The sequence below is a fragment of the Rhopalosiphum maidis genome, chromosome 1, assembly GCF_003676215.2.
Source record: "Rhopalosiphum maidis isolate BTI-1 chromosome 1, ASM367621v3, whole genome shotgun sequence".
Taxonomy (NCBI): domain Eukaryota; kingdom Metazoa; phylum Arthropoda; class Insecta; order Hemiptera; family Aphididae; genus Rhopalosiphum; species Rhopalosiphum maidis.
The window spans coordinates 27,365,077-27,385,584 of NC_040877.1; the positions used below are offsets into that span (position 1 = coordinate 27,365,077).

Genomic DNA, 20,508 nt, shown 5'->3' on the forward strand with positions numbered 1-20,508 from the left:
ACATAATTACATATCAAAATTTCTGGATAATAAAATAATAATGATTATAATTTGTATCATAATCATAAATTATAATTCAAATTTGTTTACAAATAACAATGAATAATGGAGGGGATTAATAGGTAACACAGTGACACCAACAAGTCATAATAAAAAACCCCAAGACTTATATGATTAAATATATGAAATAATTTATTACTTCAAGTTTCAATAATAATATAATTATACAGCTTAAATCATTTTATATTACAAAATTATATTTTTATTATTGTAAACTTTTCATATGCTGTTTTATAAATTGATCAAGTTTAAATTTAAATAATTCACTCTCAATCGGTTGTCCCATTTCACATTCAGTGTTTTTTACAACATATTCCACATAAATCTGAAATAAAAATCCAGATTAAAACAATATATGAATGAGTTAATAAAAAAAATTCAATTTCATACAATAATTACATATAATTATTTATACTTAATAATATTTAAATAATAGTTAGTAATGACTCCATTTTATAACTTTTTTGGTGAATAATACAAATTCATATAAGTTGCTTAAAACAATTATGTAAATTATCCTACATAATATAAATATGTATTTCTCTTAGCAAAATAATATAAAAAAAGGTTATTATTTTATTAACAATTATCAATTGTAAGTCTTACTTCTTTATATAATTGGTGTAACAAATCTCTGACATTTTTAACCGTGACATCGGTGTTTAAAATAAATTTAACACCCGTTAACGACTCATAATAATGTAATGCATATTTACTAGTCTTGTAACATAAAAATCCACGTTTAGGATCAAGTGGTGATATTTTAGAAACAAATGACTTGATAGAAAATAACATACCATACATCAATTTGGCTTCCTATAATAACATAGATAAAATATATGTCAACATTTAATCAGATACAATTGAAATATTCTTCACATACTTCTTCACTACTCATGCCCGATTGTTTAAGACGATTCCAGTTTGTATGATATAATAATGTACCCATTCGATCAAAAATATAGATGTTGTATATAGTCATAGTTAAAGAATGTTTAATTTATTTTTCACATTTTAAAATGTATATTAAATTACAATATACTAATCTATAGGTACTAAGTACTATAAAAAAAAAAGGTCGTCTGAGCATAGACAAGAATAATGAATCTGAGGACTGAGGTAGAAGTAGTCGAAGTTAATTACATAGGTCCTAGTTATTTCTTATCAATTACTATCAATTAATTGTTACTGATAAAAATATATCACTAACAAAAATAATGACATAATGTTATATCATGCAGAGTTCACCTAACTGTCCTAACATGAAGGAGTGTTTACTGCACAAAGAGCACGGTCTTAGAAGTATGGGAAGCGTTGAAGGGCCAATGCACAACTCAAAATTATGCGTTGACACAAGTCGTTATTATGGATTATCACAACTCATTATTATGAATTAGAAGTTAGAATTCGTAGAATAGAAAAATTTTGGAAATAGGGTTTGTGGGTGCTTTTAAATTTTATAATCGATTCAACTTGTCGCCAATCATATTACTTACTTACTACTTTACCATGTATTTAAACAAAACTATTAAAAACTATTTTAATATGGGACTCAATTAAGAGAAAATTAAAAATGTTATCTCTTGTTCGCCGAAAATGCGCTAAAATGTTATATAGTGTAAAGTGTAATGTACCTAGTAATAAATTACTACATTAAAAAAAAAAAAATCGAAGTACCCTGCGGTGAATCTAATTTTCAATGAACAATCTTTTTTGTTTTATATAACCGACATACTTTCCTTTAAAATATGAAATCAACGAACGATTTTAATTTTATTATATTAATTATTAATAATAGGTTTATTGTACCTATATTTATAAATATAAAATATAATTATAAATATGTATATAGGTATAAATCTGTAAAATAATATGGTTTAATATTATTATAGGCAGTGGCGTGTTGACCGTTATTTTGAAGGGCAGTTGCCCGATCATTTATAATGGGTGGGTATCGAGTGGCTGGGTTAATGGGTGCTAGATTTAGTAAGAAATTGTTATACAAGACTACCTGACTACATCATCTGAATTAATTTGATATTTAATAAGAATAATAACTTCAATAGTTATTCAAAGACAACACATACATGGTACTTTAATTATAGCATTCAAAATAAAGTGACACTTTTTTGTTGTGTATAGTATGTTACATGGATAGTGGGTACTGCGTAAGAATCAAGGGGTGGTAGGTTATTCAAAAAATGAATTGCCCAACAAAATATTTCACTTCGCCATGCCACTGCTTATAGGTATAGTCGATATAGAAAAACTAAAAAGGATTACAAATTAAAAATAAATTATTTTAAATTTAATTTTCTTGATTTTTTTGTAAGCTTATCAATTACATTTTTTCACCCATTGGTTAATTCTTCATATGTATAAAAACGAAAGATTAGTAAATCTACTCTACATCATACTCACGATTTAAGATAGTTATTTTAGATAACCATCTTAAATCGTGACTATACATGATACGTGGTGCGTAACCAAACTGTATAATCTTAATGCGACGCATTGTCGAAAATGATCTTTCACGTGTTGCTGATGAGTTTGGTATGGTTTTGCATCTTGAATTAATTTGTAATGGCCCAGTCATATTTTTAATATCATAATCTATGCTTTTAAACTTTTATATGAAGTTTCTAAAACATTGTAAAACATCACTACTAAAAGAGCTTTTTTGTTGACCAAATTTTGTTGTGGGATATATCTACTTAACATTTAATTAGTAAAACCAAATTGTGAAAAAAAATTATAAATTAAATATTGACAAGTCGATAGGCAATAGCTTATGATGTTTAAGCCCCGTTTCCAAAATCCAAATGCGTTATAATTTTATAAATAGATAGCATATATATATATGTGTGTGTATGTATATTATTTTATATTATATATATTGTACTAACATTACAAACCCAAATATCTAATATATATATAGTATGTATGTACATCCATGGCGTTAGTGCATTACCAATACAAACTTATTAAACTCGTTCTTATAAACGCAAAATTACACTTTAAAAAATATTTTTAGTTCAAAATAAGTTGGGGGTGTTAAGCACTCAGTTCTGGGTCATTCCCCAATTTACGATGTGCAATTCCTTCATTATTATTAATTATTCTATACTATATTTTTACTTTTTAGGCCTAGCTGGTTTTCGACTCGGGGTTTGTTTAATATCCTCTTCTAATTAAGTATTTAAACAGTAAAGCTTACATCGTAGTACCTACATGTATTTATATTTTATTGTAGAATATCAGAGCATGTAATAGATGTATCCCATTACAAAAAATCAAAAATTTAAAAGAGCTCACAAACCCTATTTCCAAAATTGTTCTATTATACGAATTCTAATTTCTAATTCATAATAATGAGTCGTGATAATGCATAATAACGACTTGTGTCAACGCATAATGTTGAGTTGCGTTATATGATAATTACGAGTTTTAATTGATAATAATGAGTTGTGATAATCTATAATAATGAGATAAAAAAAATATAAGGTTGGCCCTTCAACACTTCCGTATAGAAGATATCTTCTAAGACTGTGATATAGAGTAGTTATTACTACTTGCCTAGACCGTCTTGTATCAGTGGCGGATCCAGAGGGGGGCAATTAGGGCGATCGCTTCCTCCCCATTCTCTCAAAAAAAAAATAGTTTAAGTCCCTGATTTAAGTTTTTGACGTAATTATACTTCAAGGGTAACAAAATTATAGTGATATATATTTTTTTATTACTATCATCTACTATAAAAAATATTTTTTTTGTTCTGTACGAGACTGTGGAAAGTAACATATGTATGTACCTAAATAAATACTTTATCAAAATTAATGTGAGCCCTTTAAAAATGGCCCCCCCCTTGTTATCTTGGTCTGGATCCGCCTCTGTCTTGTATACAAGACCATGGCATAGACATAATATAATACTATACTATAATAGTATTAGGTATATGACAAAATGTATGTCAATCTTGAATCTATTATATTATGTCTATAGTTTACTGCATATATGGAGCACGATGTAGAAAAGATCTTGTGATATACTTACTTTTCAGACAAAAAATATGTCTAAATAAATACCCACAGTAATAAACTAAAGAAAAAATATTTTCTGAAGTTTTACATTCCAACTAATTATTTAATATTTTCTAACAAAATGTAATTCTCCATAAGTTACCATCCGAAGTCTGGACAAACATCTAAAATTAAAACTAGGACAAGTAGGACAAATTACAATATAAATTCATGCAATATTTAGAAGAAAATATATAATATATTATCTATATGACTATATTATAGACATAACGAGTAGGTATATAAATATTAGTTAACAAAAAATAGGACAAGAATTACATAAATTTGAAGAAAGAAACCACCCATTGATATGACACTTAATTTGATTTATGTCTTGAATGTTTTTATTTCATTTTTTTTTCAATGCAATAAATCTCTGCATTATTTACGTTTCAGTTAAAATGGAGGAAATTAAATATGATAAGTTTAAAATTCTTTATGAGAGCAGGGCCTAATAAGATAATCGGTAAAAAACGACACGAAAAAAAACGATTAAGTGAAGAACATTTATTTTGGTTAAAAGTCATTAAAATAATTGTCGTCATAAATAAAATTATTTTTAAATTACATAAAGAAATTCGAAAGCACGCTTGTTGAAATAAACTTTACTTTTATATTACTTTTTTTTAATATGTAAGTTCTATATATATATTATTAGAAGTAAGGCTTCAACATCACAGGTCATTAGCCTAAAGTTATACTTGTATACCTATTACAATGATACATATGGGTTGCGATAAAACAAATTTTATTGTTAAAAATGTAATCGTATTTTATACCTAGGTACTTACGTAGTTTTGATGAGCGAAGCCACAACGATACTAATAATAATATAGAGGACAGACACCTATTAGTTATTACTTATTGAGTATGATAAGATTATGAATCTAAACTTTAGGTTCTACTATATTTTGTAAAACATTAGATGTCAGTTAGGTACGTCTTGATCGTACGACGTAAATACGCGATACTTTACGGAAATTTAATAATTAACAAATAATAATTGACATTTTATAATATATTTATACTTAATTAATACCTATTTGAAATTTTAAAGTTAACTGCATTTAACGTTTTTTGTGTGTCGTATACCATTCGATATGATATCTACATAATTTGTTTTTATTATTATTTATTTATTTAAATGTATATTTATTTATAAAATTTCGTTTTTTTTTAAATTCCCTAATAAAAAGTAGCTGTGTCTCCTCACCCCTGACACACTTTATGTGTCTTCAAAATCAAAATCAAAGTGTGTCCCCTGAATGACAAATTTGGATCCCAAGTTTTATAACGTGTTTTTAGTTTTGATTGTAGAAATTAGTAACACTAAATATTTAGAAATTTCATCACAATTAAAAATATTTTAAACTTATATACATACTTGTATTTATTTATGTATTTTTAGTACGTACCAGTATCATATAAATAGGTAATATTAATGTGTGAGGTAAGTGGTTCATAAAATAGGAGCGGGAATTTTGGGAATTACAACCTTCGCAGATTTTTTTTTGTTATAAAAATCTTTTAAAGCCCAAGGGTAACAGTTTAATTAATAAGTGTGTCCCCTGAAATCAGATGTATTTTAAGCCCTGGATGAGAGGATTTGAAAGAGAAGATAGACGGTTATAAAATTTTTTATAGAAACATTTAGGTTTATCATGAATTGTTGTTAAGTTACAATCTACGTGTAAAATATGGTTTGATATATATAATAGAGGAGCATTTACTAGGTCATAATTTGGAAATCTTGTATTTTATAATCTGTATCTGGACTTTTTAGCATTTCCTCATTAATGGAGTCCGTATGTCCACAAAGACGTAAAACGAAGAGTTTGATATTAATAGGGGTGCCGTTGTTACCAATTAAATGTTTAAGTATAGCCTGTATGGCAGTATAGGTATGGTGACCAGACGTACTATTTTTCGTAGAACTGCAGGCTGCAGTATTCTTTTCTGGTGCATGTCCTAGTGTTCTTAAAAATAGTGTTAAGTCTTAAGTACATAAAATTGTAATTTCTTTTTTGAAAATATTATGGGCTAATACATTTTAATGATTTTTATGATTTGGTATTGATTTATATTTTATGGTTCGAGCGAATGCAATCTAATTGGTTGGTAGCATAGTTAATTTAATAATTTATCTGTTAATATATTTCCTACATATTAACAAAGTTTTGTTTTTATTTATTCAAATTTTCAAATTGTATTTTTACCAAAAAAATGTACTTTTTTAAAATTTTTATATCTGGGCACCACAAGTATAGGTAACCAATTTTATAGGGATAATCTTTTATCGCTTAAATGTTGAGATCAATTTAACCATTGGTCAAGGTATTTTACTGTGAGCGAGGAAGGTATATGGGGATGCAATAAATAAATACAATTAGACAAGGAGATTATCTAAGTGTGAAAGTAGTGTGTACTAATTTACTTTGATTCACTTTAATTTTCTATTTATTATACCAATTTTCCGTGAGGTCAAGATGAGTTTGCAAATATAAAGAGGTTAGGTCTTTATTAATCGATATTTTTAATTATTTTATGCTTGTGCTTTTATGAATCTAGTTAATATAATTAGGAAACTGAATTTATAATACATTACAAAATATTGAAATCAAACAACAAAAAAACTTAAAATGAATATATTATCTAAATATATAAATTTCAGTTTGCGGTTAATCATGGATATAAAACAATAATCATGGAAGAAAAAATAATATGTATTGGCTATAAACAAACGCTCGAGACAGCCATTTTGTCTAAAATTTGTACATGTTTGATCACTCTTTATTTAATTCATTTCATTATTTGCCAAATGCAATTGATCATTTTATGGATTTGTGTAAATTCTACATGATATGTAATATTACTGTTTTCGAGATTGAGAAGTCTAATTTCGTTAACAGACTACAGTTTCTGTGTATTTTCATGAGCCGTTTTTTGTTTTTGAATTGTTACTCATATTTCTTTCAGATACGATAATATTAAATATGATTAATATAATTTTTTAGTTTCAATCCAAATCAAAATATATAAAATATTAGATATTATAATAGCAACAGTAATATTAACAAAAAAGGTATGAAAATTTAATTATTTAAATTATAAGTTTTGTATTTGGTTGGTTTTAATAACTTACAAATATTTCAAAAGAAAAAATTTGATACATATCGACTTCTATAAAAATTTTAGTCCGATATGGATTGGTGAATTTCGTTAATACATTGAATATGTATTTTTTTGTATTCTAGATTTTTAATTGATACACACCAATATCTTGAAAATCTTGAATCATAAGTTTTAATTTCTATTTATTTTTCTAGTTATCATTATATAGATACAATGAATCAACAGCAGCAACAACCATCACAGCAACAACAACCACAACAGCAACAACAGCAGCAGCAACAACCATCATCGCAACCACAAATGAATGATGACCAAAAAAGATCTAATGAACAAACTGATGAAGATGATTGTCAGTCTAATGAAGGATTTGTTGTGAAGATGCGCGGCCTACCATGGTCGGCTACGGCTGATGATATAATCAAATTTTTAAGCATTTTGGGTATGTTAAGAGAAAACGTTAATAGTTACCTTACTCTAATAAGAATATATCAAACAGCAGACAAAAGGCTGTTAAATTTGCATATCTATCTTAAATATTGATAACTGACATAGTTTCTGTACAGTGAAGATTGACAACAGTGTTAGTATAGACATTGATAGTGATAATTTCTGACTATTCACAATTTCATTGTAGAGTACCAGCAATGTACAAAACTTTGTGCAAACTGGTGTACTCTTATAACAATTACAGTATATATTGTTCATATTTAAGTTAATTTTTTTTTATTCCCCAACACATTAATACTGAATTATATAATGTACCTAGTTATGTTTTTTATGTTATAAGAAACAATAATTATGTATCTATTATACATATTGTTAAATATTTTCTTCATTGCATACTAACATAGTTTATTAAAATATTTTATTTAATAAATAATACTTGGTATTTTTTTTATTTTTGGAAGTGGTAGATATATTTAATATAGTGGTGTTGATTTTAAAATAATTTAGCAGTTCTCAACCTTTTTAGTTGTCCGCAGGGCTCCCACAAGGAGGAGGGGGGCTATTATTTGTAATTTATATAGTTTTATAAAGGGCCCAAACCAACATTTAGTACAAGGGCCCTGGTTGTGCGGATCACCAGTCTTGTAATAAAAATCTCTGAGGCCCACTAATGGCTAAGAGCACACCTAAATATGTATGCATATAATACAAATATATACCTTAGTAATGTTAATATTATATGGTCCATGCTGCCCGGTATATACTAGACATAACAACAGTTCAACACATTAATTTTCTATAAGTTATAGCAGTTCTAAAGTTTCTAAACATAGCCTAGAAAACTGTATCCTGATAAAAAAAAAACCCTGTCCTAATTAGAGGTATTGAAATCATAAAATGAAAATTTTTATAGAAGTTTTTGCTTTCTATCCTAAGAATTTGTATACCTACTGAATTCACTTATTCGTGATTGCTGTGTTGCACTGTTCTATAGATAATTGAGAGTTTATTATTATTGATAAAATATATTACCTATTAATTATAAACTAAAAATAATATAATTGTTGAAAATACTTTTTACCAATAAGGCTTTATTTCAAAAAACCACCATAAAATCAAATTTGCTTAGTACATACTTTTTGATTTGATACTTTTTTAAATATTAGTTTTTAGTGATATTTAATATTATAATATGTTTAATTTTAAATCAATTAGATTTGTTCTGTAAATAAGTATTTTTTTAATGTTTATTATAAGTCACTCAATTTATATTTTTATACCTTAATTTTTTAATATTTAAGTTGATTTAAGTTAAATGACAAATTAAGAAGTTGGTAATTAAATTATGTAATAATTTCATATTTAAAATAAATTAAATGTCTTAATCAATTTTATACATAATATAGGTGAAGCAAAGGTTAAAGATGGTGCTGCTGGAGTACATTTGACTATGGCTAGAGAAGGAAGACCTAGTGGTGAAGCTTATGTTGAAATGGAATCTGAAGAAGATCTTAAGGCTGCTCTTAAGAAAGATAGAGAGCATATGGGCAATCGTTACATTGAAGGTTTAACTAGAATTATATTTAATAATATTTTAGTAATAAGTTTTACTAATCGATATTGTAAATCTGGCTTATTCCTAAATTATATCAAATTAAACAGTAGAACACTCAATTGAAAATTGTGAAAGGTTTCTTTGTGCAAAAAACATTTTAATTCATAAATTAATAACTCATAAATAACCTTTCTGAATTATATATTAAAAAAATGGTATACTTTTATACTTATATAAAAGTAATCTTAAGCAATGACCAATTTTTGTCACTCATACCACACCTTTAGATTAAATTGGTTTTAGTTATTAGTATTCGTTTATTTTATTTTTTTTATATCAGCTATGACCATTAATTATTTTCTGTGATAATCTTAGCAAAATGCAAGCTAAGGAATTGTTAAAATAATGAGAAAACTCCTGAGAGAGGCTGTCATTCAGTATGTATTAATCAGGTCCAATGCAGCTTGAGGTTACTCTTATATGAAAAAGTACATTATCTTGTGTTTCTTGTCAATTTTTCTCAATAACTAGACAATGACTTGGATTTTTCTTTCCACATAGTACTAACAAGATTAAATTTAATACCTAAAATTTAGTTGAAATTAAAGAAAAAAATATTTTCTTCAAAACTGTAATGCACTAAAAAAACCAGTTAATTCTTGCTTTGCTTAGAGTTGTATAAAGCAAATAACTTTGTTACTCCGCTTATAATATACCATAGTCTACAATCAGTAGCATATACATTTTGATAGTGAATTATAAATGTGTATTTTAAAACTTAACAATGTGTATATTTTTATTTTTTAGTATTTCGATCAAAACGTTCAGAAATGGAATGGGTTATTAAAAAAACCGGTTCAACACTTGACAGTGTACTAGATGATAATTGTGTTCGTTTAAGAGGTCTTCCCTTTGGGTCTACTAAGGATGATATTGTACAATTTTTCCAAGGTATATTTCTATATTTAATTTTATAACATGAATTGAATGAATTTTATTTTTTTATTTCTCTTGCTAATTTATGGGTTACTTATAAATTTGCTTTGTCTTGGTAATTCAATAAGATTTATATTTTAAATTAGTTTTGTGATATTTGTTTAACAGTTTTTATTTTATTTCTAACTGTAATTTTACTAGGTAAAGCTTATAATTTATTTAAAATAAACATTTGAGTGTTAAACCAAATAATTTTTTTTTTGTATGTTAAAATTTAACCAATTTACTATGCTCCTCTACACATAAAATAATGGTAACTAGTTGCCTATTTGTCCATAATTTAACATTAATGGATTATTATTAAAAATTAAGTTGTATTGGCTGGATTTTAAAAGTAGTGTTTAGTAACATTATACCATAACGCAAATTCAGAAAAAAAAAAAAAATAAGAGTAGGTATAAACTATTTTAGTTTTTAAATATCACAAGTTTAAATTAATAACAGTTAAAATGATCTTAATGAATTGCCTTGTCTTCAAATTTTTAAAATGTTCAAATTTAATAATATTTACCTTTTGTTAATTTAACTTTTTGTGTTTTTGGTTGTGCTAATGATTGGGTTATCTATGATTGGTTGTATTGTGGGCAACAGGGTTGGAGATGACATCAGACGGTATAACCATAGCAACCGACTTCACGGGGCGGAGTACGGGGGAAGCTTTTGTACAATTTGTAGACAGAGAGAATGCAGAGAAAGCTCTGCAGAAACACAAGGAGAAAATAGGACACAGGTGGGGTGTCTTCCTTTATTAATTATCCCGGTGAAAAATTGGCGGGTAATATGATCACATGTAGTTAAACAAAGGGAGGCCGGGAGGGTAATCCTTCGCTCCTCCTTATTTGTGGTTTGTTTTTTATTTTTTATTATTAAATTAAATCTTAATTATTTCTACTATAGTAAACAATTATTTTTATTTAAGTTACTCTTAGGTGTCTTAATTGTATTAAGATTTTAAATCATAATATTTTATAAATTACTCATTTTTTTTATGATTCTCTAGATATATTGAGATATTCCGGAGTAGTTTAGCAGAAATACGCAATCAAGCTCTGCAAAGAAGACCTAGACAAACTCCATATGACCGTATGGATCGTTTTGCTAGTAGTGGTGGCAGTGGTGGTAGTGGACGGTACTTTGATATGCCTATGAGGACTGGGCGTAATATGAAGTCGTTTGGAAATAATGGTTATGATAATGGTGATCCATGGAGTAGTGGTAGAAGTATGGGTGGACCAAGAGGAGGTGGTGGTGGTCAAGGAATGATGGGTGGCAATAGCGGAGGTGGCGGAGGAGGATGGAATAGCAATAACTGGAATGCTCCACCAAGTAGACCATTATATGTTGTACATATGAGAGGATTGCCTTTTAAAGCAAATGAAGATGATATTGCTACAGTTAGTATATTTATATTTTATTTACAAAGTATATATTTTTTGTATCAATTTTGATAAATATTTCAAATTAGTTTTTTGAACCATTGGAACCTGTCGATATACGTATTCTTTTCAATAACAATAATCGACCATCTGGAGAAGCAAATGTTGAATTTGGTAACAAAGAAGATGCTATGAGAGCTATGTCAAAAGTAAAATTATCTTAGTAATCATAATCAGTATTATAATTTTTAAATAATATTTATGTATTTTAAATTTATAGGATAAGACATACATGCAACACAGATACATTGAACTATTTATGGATGGACCAGTAGGAGGTGGTCCAGGGTCTGGTGGTAATAACTTTAGTATGGATGATATGGGACCACCAAATTCAGGCAATGGTGGAAACTTTGGAGGATTTGGAAACAATTCATTTGGTGGCAACAGCAGTGGTGGTGGTGGTGGAAATTCTTTTGGAAACAACTCATTTTCTCGACGTAATGACAACTCTGGTCCTAACTCATTTTTTTCAAATAATATGGGTGGAGGTGGATATCCAAGACCTTCTGGACCAAGAAATATGTCAGGACCTGGTCCCAAATTTAATCCCTTTTAAAATTGATTATAAATATAAATAAATTAAATTGTTTGACTTTTAAAGTATTATCATGTGTTTGCAGCAGATTGATATTTTTTTTTTATTTCTTTAACTAATAATATAATTATGATTATGTTCTTTAAATCTAAGTACTAACTTATGTTAGTTTTACCATTAAAGTGTTATTTAATTTTGACTACCTAATTTATGGTGTATTCACATAGTATGATTTTGTAATATAATTAATTTTGAAGAATATGAGAACACGCTTAATTTGTCACGACATTATAGGGCATAATTATTATGTTGTAACATGAATTTCCTATTCTAATATAAGGTAATTTTATAATGTGGAATTCAAAAATTTAAGTATTTGGAATGGAAATCGTTAAGAAACAACATTTTAATGTTAATAAAGAACCTTTTTTTATTTAATACATTGCAACTCGTGTTTTGCATAACACCTATTTTTTAATGTATACATTAAGGAAACAATTTTATATTGATTAATATTAGTATTTGTAATAAAGCTTCTGAAAAATAAATGATTACATTTTTTAAGTGTCTCGTTAAAAATAATTCATAAAACGCCATTAATTGAAGATGTGATTAAAAATATATGATGATGATTTAAGATAGTAAGATAAGATACTGTCTTAAATCGTGATAAAAGCCAACGGTAAAGAAAATGGTTATCCCGAAGGTTATCTACATCATGGTAGGCAGTAAATGTCCAGATACCTTTTTACGCCACCACTGTAGATGTGCAGAACAGACGATATGAAATTAAATTAAAACCAGTTTTTAAACCATTTGTAGGATAGTTCTATCGAAAAAAGTACCAATACTGCTTAGTCCAATTTTTATTATTTTGTAAACAACTATATTATAACTGTATTGTAAATATAATAATAATATTATGTATGTTTCTTCTGTATATTTACCTTTATAAAATTGTCCTAACGGGCATTAATTAATAAATAAAACAAGCTCCCAGACGGTGTTCCTCAAGAGCGTCTTACGAAAAAAAGTTGATATTTTTGGTGTAGGCCGAATGCTGGAATCCGTCTCAAAATGTATTTTATTTATTTATTATTAGTCAAATATTAAGATAAATTTTAATTCGTGCTCCTAGAGTTACCCAGGGTGTACCACGAGATGAATTTTACTGTCTTATACCACAAAATATTTTGTTATTTTTCTATTTTAGCTCACGCTATTAAGTTTTGGTGAGCAGGTGAGCATATTAATTATTAAAAAGGTTTTTTTATTTTAAAATGATTTATATTGTCTTCGATGTATACATTTTTCTTCCCAATATCCTTTATGTTCTCTTGTTATTATGTTAAACAACAATCCAAACGGATTACTATTTTATGATTTCAAAAAATGTATATATATACCTTAGTGGTGTGTATAAAATTAATCGCGGACAATTCTCCCGGGACTGTTTTCGGTGTATTACATTTTCCCCCGATATATTTTTAATGTAGACATCTTACCTTTATTTTTTTTAATATTGTTTAATATGAAACCTATTTTAGCTGTGGACCATGAACGCACTCATTCTATTCAATATAATTTGTCAATAATACTGCGGTGCGGACGCAGCCGCTGACTAAAAAACCTAAAAATTAAAAACGAGACCAACTTGAGGTATCCACTCCTGGATCTAGGTTTTATCAAGTATTTATTTATACACATATTATATACATAGAGATACTCTAGAAATGTCAGGTACCAAAGACCAGTGTTAAAGTAAAAAAAAAACTACAGACTTCTCCTAACACTTTAATGATCATCACAAAAAACTATATACATACAGACAAAAAAATGTTAAATTTTAATTATCTTTGTCGTTCGTTGTTGACGATGGTAGTCTAAAACCAATCATATCCGCCGTTTCTTGAACGGTTTTTTCTCGTCTCTGATGCTTGTCGTTGAGCTCGCGGCATATACGCTGCGATCGTATGTACTGCAAATATGTGTCAGCGACCCACAGCATCTCGTCGGGACCACGGCAGTACTGTGCCGAGGTGATTTGATTTGACCGATATTCGGACAGTATTAACCGCATTAAAGGTCGGTCGAGCAACTTACTATCGGATGTGACGTATCGGAATTCGCGGGTCAGCGATCGTAGAAGGGCAAGTGACGTTTTTCCAAACATTCTAACGCGTTTGGTGAGGGTTGTCTCATAAACACACAGTAAGGTTATAGATCCGAATTTTCATAAAAACAGAAAACTAAATAAACATTCGTAATATCGATGGTCGAGACGTCTTGTGTTATGATTACGAAATAACGAAGCACGAACTCAGATATTAGATAATTATTAAGATGTTGTTTTAGGATATCTTAGTTAATAGTTATTTGTTATTGTAAATTGTTAATTTTTTTTTTATCATTTCTATTATCTCAGCCTACAACTGAGCACCGGCGTCCGGCATGCTAAGAACTGATTTTTAAACCTATGGGTCTCCCGAGAAGCGTGACGCATAGATTAAAATGACGTCACTAACTTCACATCGTTTTTTCCTAAAGAAAAGCCACATAATGGCACCCGATTGGTTGGTCCCGTGTTCGTGTAGTGTTCCTATTGGTCTGCGTTAAGATTTATAAGTTATAAGTCTGCGATACGTCTCTGTATTACGGTAGTTTTTTCTAGTCACTGGTGGCTGGTGCACTCGATTCTCTATAATTCACCGACATTCGACAACAGTTTTTAGATACTTCGTGGTGTTTGTGTGACCCATCGGTTTTCGTTTCTACACGTTGACCCAAAGTCACGTCAACATGTTGAAACCGAAGTATCTTATACTTGTGGTTTTATCCCTGGTGTTTTCGCCCATAACTGGTAAGTTCGATTCGGACGTTTATCCTTTGTCGGAATAATATAATAACTGTTTCGTTTTAGACGATTTACTTTTGATAGTTCATAAAGGTTTTGTTTTATTTAATTTAGAGCGATGTGTAGCTGAAGACTTAGAAGGTGAAGGAGAAATATTAAAAACGTTTACAGTCGATGCAACCGTTGAAGGAGTCAGCAAAGATGGCGCAGTTACTGGTAAAATTTATTAGAAACTTAGTGAAAAGGTTTGCCAAATTAGTATAGGTTAATGTGCAATATTATGAACGTATAATTTACCTATAAAAGTAATTGTTTTGTAACTTGATATTAATTAAATAAAATGTTTGGATAGATTAACCTAATCTAACTAAGCCGTTTAAAATTAAAAGTTACTATAAATATAAATAATATCTGGAAGTAATGTTAATCGACGCTCCCCTTCCTCATGCCGCTCAGCCTAGTAAAAAAAAAAAATGTCGATACAATTACCTATTGTACTATAATATTTTAATACAGATTAAAAATTTTTTTTAGTTATAATAAAAATTTAAATACTATTTTTTAATATCTATTCAATTTTTAAGTGTTTCATTAGTTAGTGAAATTAAAAATAAATATTGTTAATTTAATTATGATGAAATCTTATAGTTAAATAGCTGATATTTCTTATCTGCTATGTAAGTAGGTAGATATAGTTTTAAAATTGTGTGCATCTTTTAAATTGTGATTGATAGTTAATATGTATATAATATTTAACAAATAAATACTTAGTTAATTTAAAAAAATATATTATTAGATACTATAATAATAATTGTTCAACTCTATAACAGATGCTTGATAAAGCATTTTGTAAAAAAAAAAATAATCCAAATAGTCTTAAATAATCTATTATTATAAAATATTATTACAGATGATAAGGCAGCTATAGTTGCAGAAGAACGAATCAAATTAGATGGTTTAAATGCTGCACAGTTACGAGAGCTGAAAGAACAAGCAGAGAAATTTACTTTCCAAGCTGAAGTTAATCGAATGATGAAACTTATTATTAACTCATTATATAGAAATAAAGAAGTAATTATTATTTTTATTTTTGTTTGATAAATATAAAATTATATTTAATTGTTGTTTTTAGATTTATTTAAGAGAACTTATTTCAAATGCTTCAGATGCTTTAGATAAAATAAGATTATTGGCATTGTCTAATAGTAATCTTTTGGATGCAACTAATGAACTTTCTATCAGAATTAAGGTAATGTATAATGATTATTTTTAATATAACTTAAAGAGTTAAGCTTTTTAAGAATGGATTAAAGACAATAATTTTCTTTTTGTACACTTTTAAAAATAGTAAATGCTCTAAATATTTCTAAACATAATAATTTTTAATAATATAGTCTATAACTACAGTTTTTTTTGTCTAATTGAGTTTCTAGTTCTGAAGAAGTTACAATCCCTGATTTACTGGTATATCATATGAAATTAAATTAAAATTGTTTTTGTTATTATTCATTTTTATTTATTTCTAATAAATTGAAAAGTAAATACATTTAATATTTCCTTAAAGATCATTAAATATTAGTTTACAACAATTTGTTTTTAATAATTGAATTATAAATTAGGTGAACAAAGAGTCCGGGATGTTGCATATAACTGATACAGGAATTGGTATGACTCGTGAAGATCTAGTAAAAAATCTTGGCACTATAGCTAAATCTGGTACTGCTGAGTTTTTAAGTAACTTGAACTCTGGAGATGGTCAAGATAAGAATATGAATGACATGATTGGACAATTTGGTGTTGGATTTTATTCTGCTTTTCTTGTTGCTGACAAAGTTTTGGTTACTACCAAGCACAACGACGATAAACAATATATATGGGAATCAGATGCCAACAGCTTTTCTATTGTTGAAGACCCTAGAGGACCAACACTTAAGAGAGGGACACAAATTAGGTTTGTTAAAATGAATACTAATTTAGATAATATGTATTACTAATAATAAAGATTCTATTGATGAAATTTGTATTTTTTTAGTTTACAACTGAAAGAAGAAGCCATTGATAATTTAGATATAAATACTCTAAAAAATTTAGTCAAGAAATACTCTCAATTTATCAACTTTCCTATCTATTTATGGTCAAGCAAAACTGAAACTGTAGAAGAACCAATTGAAGAAGACGAGCAACCAGACAATGAAGAGAAATCTGAAGAAGATGATGCAGCAGTTGAAGATGCTAAAGAAGAAACACCAAAAACAAAAAAAGTAGATAAGACTGTTTGGGATTGGGAAATCCTTAATAACCATAAACCTATATGGACACGAAAACCTGACGATGTAGAATTAAATGAATATAATGAATTTTATAAAGCGCTAACTAAAGATACAAAAGATCCATTGAGTTATACACATTTTAATGCTGAAGGTGAAGTATCATTTAAATCTTTGCTTTATGTTCCATCCGCACAACCATCAGATACCTTTAACAAATATGGTACAGTAACGGACAACATTAAGCTGTATGTCAGAAGAGTATTTATAACAGATGAATTTACCGATTTATTGCCAAAGTATTTAAGTTTTCTTCAAGGAATTGTAGATTCAGATGATTTACCATTGAATGTGTCACGTGAAGTTTTACAACAACATAAGTTACTTAAAATCATCAAAAAAAAACTTATTCGTAAAGCTTTAGATATGCTTAAAAAGTTAGATGCTGAATCATACAAGAAATTCTGGGCTGAATATTCTACAAAGTAAGTAAACAGTTTTATTATGTTGATGAAATTATAGAATTATATAGAAAGAACAATTCTAATTTTCTTTAATTATATAGCATCAAATTGGGCATTATCGAAGATCCATCTAATAGAGCCCGTCTTGCTAAATTGTTGCGATTCCAATCATCTGTTGAAGAAACTCCTACATCATTAGCAGATTACGTAACACGTATGAGTGAAAAACAAGAACATATTTATTACATTGCTGGTTCTAGTAAAGCAGAACTTGAACGTTCTCCTTTTGTCGAGGGAATTATTCGTAAAGGATATGAAGTTCTGTACCTAGTTGAAGCTGTAGATGAATACACATTATCTGCTATCCCAGAATTTGAGGGTAAAAAGTTCCAAAATGTGGCTAAAGAAGGTGTGTCTCTTACTGAAAATAAAGAAAAAGCTGAAGAATTGAAAGTTCAGTTTGAACCACTTACAAAATGGTTTGGAGAAAATGCGCTTAAAGATCAAGTAAGTTTAGATTTAATATACAGTGAAACCTCCCCTAATGTACATAATATTATAATATATAGTATGTTATATACCAATAGCCTACAATTTATTGGGCATGGTAATATTTTCATTATTTTTCAATGTAAAAACCTCCTAATAGCAGATTTTTTTAAAAAAATATCAGGATTAAAAGGAATTTTTACACAAAATTGATTTTCTTTTGGTTTTCTTTCTAGTATTATAAAAGATATTTAAAATTTTCACAAAATATTTATGTTTTAACATTTCAAACTTATGAAATAATTTTCTAAATATTTTCTTTTTAAGAACAATGAATTTAAATTGAACATATCTATTACAATGGTCCATTAGATATTTGCCAACCTTTTTTTATCTTTTGATTTCTTTAAAAAGAATCTTACGCCTGTTTCACATGGACACGTATCACACACGGTATTTTTAGTTTACATTGATTGAATTCATACGCGCCATACTGGCAAGGTAAATGCGTCATCATCGGAATGGCGCATGTGTATTTAACCAATGTACAATACGTCGCGTATGATATGATGCGCCTATGTGAAACGGGCTTTAGTGTTATATTGATATTATATTATATTTTAAATGTTAATATTAATAATTGTTAATATTTTATTTGACTAATTTGTCAATTGTTAAAACATTATAATTAAATTTTACATAGTGCATATGTATTTCTATAAATATTTACTTTTATGAGTTTCAAAAATTGACTCTCAATAGAGTGGACACCTTTAAATAGCTAATAACATTTTGGTGACTAAGTGTGTCTGCTATTCAGAGTTTTTACTATATCTATTGTATTGGGTAATATTAATATTAGTTGTGTATTGTTTAGATTTCAAAAGCAGTTGTATCAGATCGTTTGGCTGAATCTCCTTGTGCTCTTGTTGCTGGAATGTTTGGTTGGACTGGTAATATGGAAAGATTAGCTTTATCTAATGCTCACCAAAAAGCTGATGATCCTCAAAGAGAATTTTATTTGAAGCAACGTAAATCTCTTGAAATAAATCCTCGCCATCCTCTTATTAAGGATTTGTTACGAAGAGTAAAAGATGATCCTGATGATCAAAAAGCAAAAGATATAGCAGTTATGTTGTTTAGAACAGGTGATTTAATATTTTCTGTGTATTTGTTAATTAAAATACTTTTAAAACTATTTTAATTTACCAAAAATATTAATTTTTCTTTTTTTTAAAAAAAAAAATTAAATATTCATTTTTATTATTTAGCAACATTACGGTCAGGATTCATGCTCCAAGAATCTGCAGATTTTGCTGAAAGTGTTGAAGCTCTAATGAGACAATCATTAGGCATTCCATTAGATGAAAAAGTAAGTTACGATGATGAGGAATCTGTTGCTGACCAACAAGTAGAAGAAGAAGAGGAAGATAAAGAACATGATGAATTATAAGTGTTAAAAAATATATTTTTAAGATGAGCTGTATCAGTTTATCTAATTATAAGTCTGATTTGCGACATTTCTGCATATTATTCAAATAAGTAATGTATTTATTATCATAAATTTACCAGTAGCACTTTAAATTTTATATGAATTTTTTCCTATGAAATATTAAACCACATATTATATTTTGTAACATTTTAAAATATCTGGATAATATCTTTTTTAGTGATTTATTCACTATACTACATAAAATGTATTGTACAAATTATTAATTATAAATATATTTATTTGTTTGATTTATTAGATTAATTTTTTCATATGAAATTGTAATACAAAATTGTTTTGGAAATTGTCCACATTTGTAAATTTATTTCTAAAATTAGAACATTTGTTGAAAATATTATATACTTGTAAGAAGCAAATGAAAATTTTTATAAATCAATAACCTTAAAGGCATTTAAATAAAAATTATAAATTTTGATTGAAAAATATTATTAATAGGTATGTTAACAATGCTCATATTTTTAAATTTCAATTATGTTAGTTCTCTTATCACAGTACATTGATTATTTTTACTTTTTACGCAATCCATTTGTTATATAGTATTGTATAAAGTATAATATATACATATAATTTAATTATTTTATTTGCCAGCATCTACGACTTTTTAAAAACTTTGGATTACATATTTATGTTATTTAATAATTTCATATGCACACAATATTGCTTGTAACTGATAATAGTGTCAAA

At 27.6% G+C, this 20,508-nt stretch overlaps 4 protein-coding genes across 5 annotated transcripts; 2 read left to right on the forward strand and 2 right to left on the reverse strand.

The window, feature by feature from the left end:
* Positions 1-208: 208 nt before the first annotated feature.
* On the reverse strand, positions 209-1,208 carry LOC113549023 (trafficking protein particle complex subunit 1). Its single transcript, XM_026950166.1, has 3 exons — positions 944-1,208; positions 667-876; positions 209-385 (listed from the first exon to the last, which is right to left on the reverse strand). The coding sequence occupies exons 1-3, from the start codon at positions 1,040-1,042 to the stop codon at positions 266-268; spliced, it is 429 nt and encodes a 142-aa protein (XP_026805967.1). The 5' UTR covers positions 1,043-1,208; the 3' UTR covers positions 209-265.
* Positions 1,209-6,918: 5,710 nt separating this feature from the next.
* On the forward strand, positions 6,919-12,682 carry LOC113550154 (heterogeneous nuclear ribonucleoprotein H). Of its 2 annotated transcripts, XM_026951838.1 has the most exons (8): positions 6,919-7,218; positions 7,463-7,707; positions 9,122-9,280; positions 10,078-10,221; positions 10,858-10,996; positions 11,267-11,660; positions 11,732-11,851; positions 11,923-12,261. In XM_026951838.1, the coding sequence occupies exons 2-8, from the start codon at positions 7,482-7,484 to the stop codon at positions 12,259-12,261; spliced, it is 1,521 nt and encodes a 506-aa protein (XP_026807639.1). In that variant the 5' UTR covers positions 6,919-7,218; positions 7,463-7,481. The 2 variants fall into 2 exon arrangements, with proteins under 2 accessions (XP_026807639.1, XP_026807640.1); XM_026951839.1 differs by lacking the exon at positions 6,919-7,218 and having other exon boundaries at positions 7,482-7,707; positions 11,923-12,682.
* A 1,332-nt stretch (positions 12,683-14,014) lies between these two features.
* On the reverse strand, positions 14,015-14,702 carry LOC113550155 (protein FMC1 homolog). Its single transcript, XM_026951840.1, has one exon. It carries the CDS (start codon positions 14,411-14,413, stop codon positions 14,087-14,089), a length of 327 nt encoding a protein of 108 aa, XP_026807641.1. The 5' UTR covers positions 14,414-14,702; the 3' UTR covers positions 14,015-14,086.
* Positions 14,703-14,885: 183 nt separating this feature from the next.
* On the forward strand, positions 14,886-20,112 carry LOC113550153 (endoplasmin homolog). The gene is made up of 9 exons (XM_026951837.1): positions 14,886-15,100; positions 15,209-15,310; positions 16,005-16,165; positions 16,227-16,343; positions 16,714-17,045; positions 17,127-17,846; positions 17,927-18,332; positions 19,192-19,462; positions 19,586-20,112. The coding sequence occupies exons 1-9, from the start codon at positions 15,040-15,042 to the stop codon at positions 19,765-19,767; spliced, it is 2,352 nt and encodes a 783-aa protein (XP_026807638.1). The 5' UTR covers positions 14,886-15,039; the 3' UTR covers positions 19,768-20,112.
* The last annotated feature ends 396 nt before the right edge of the window (positions 20,113-20,508 follow it).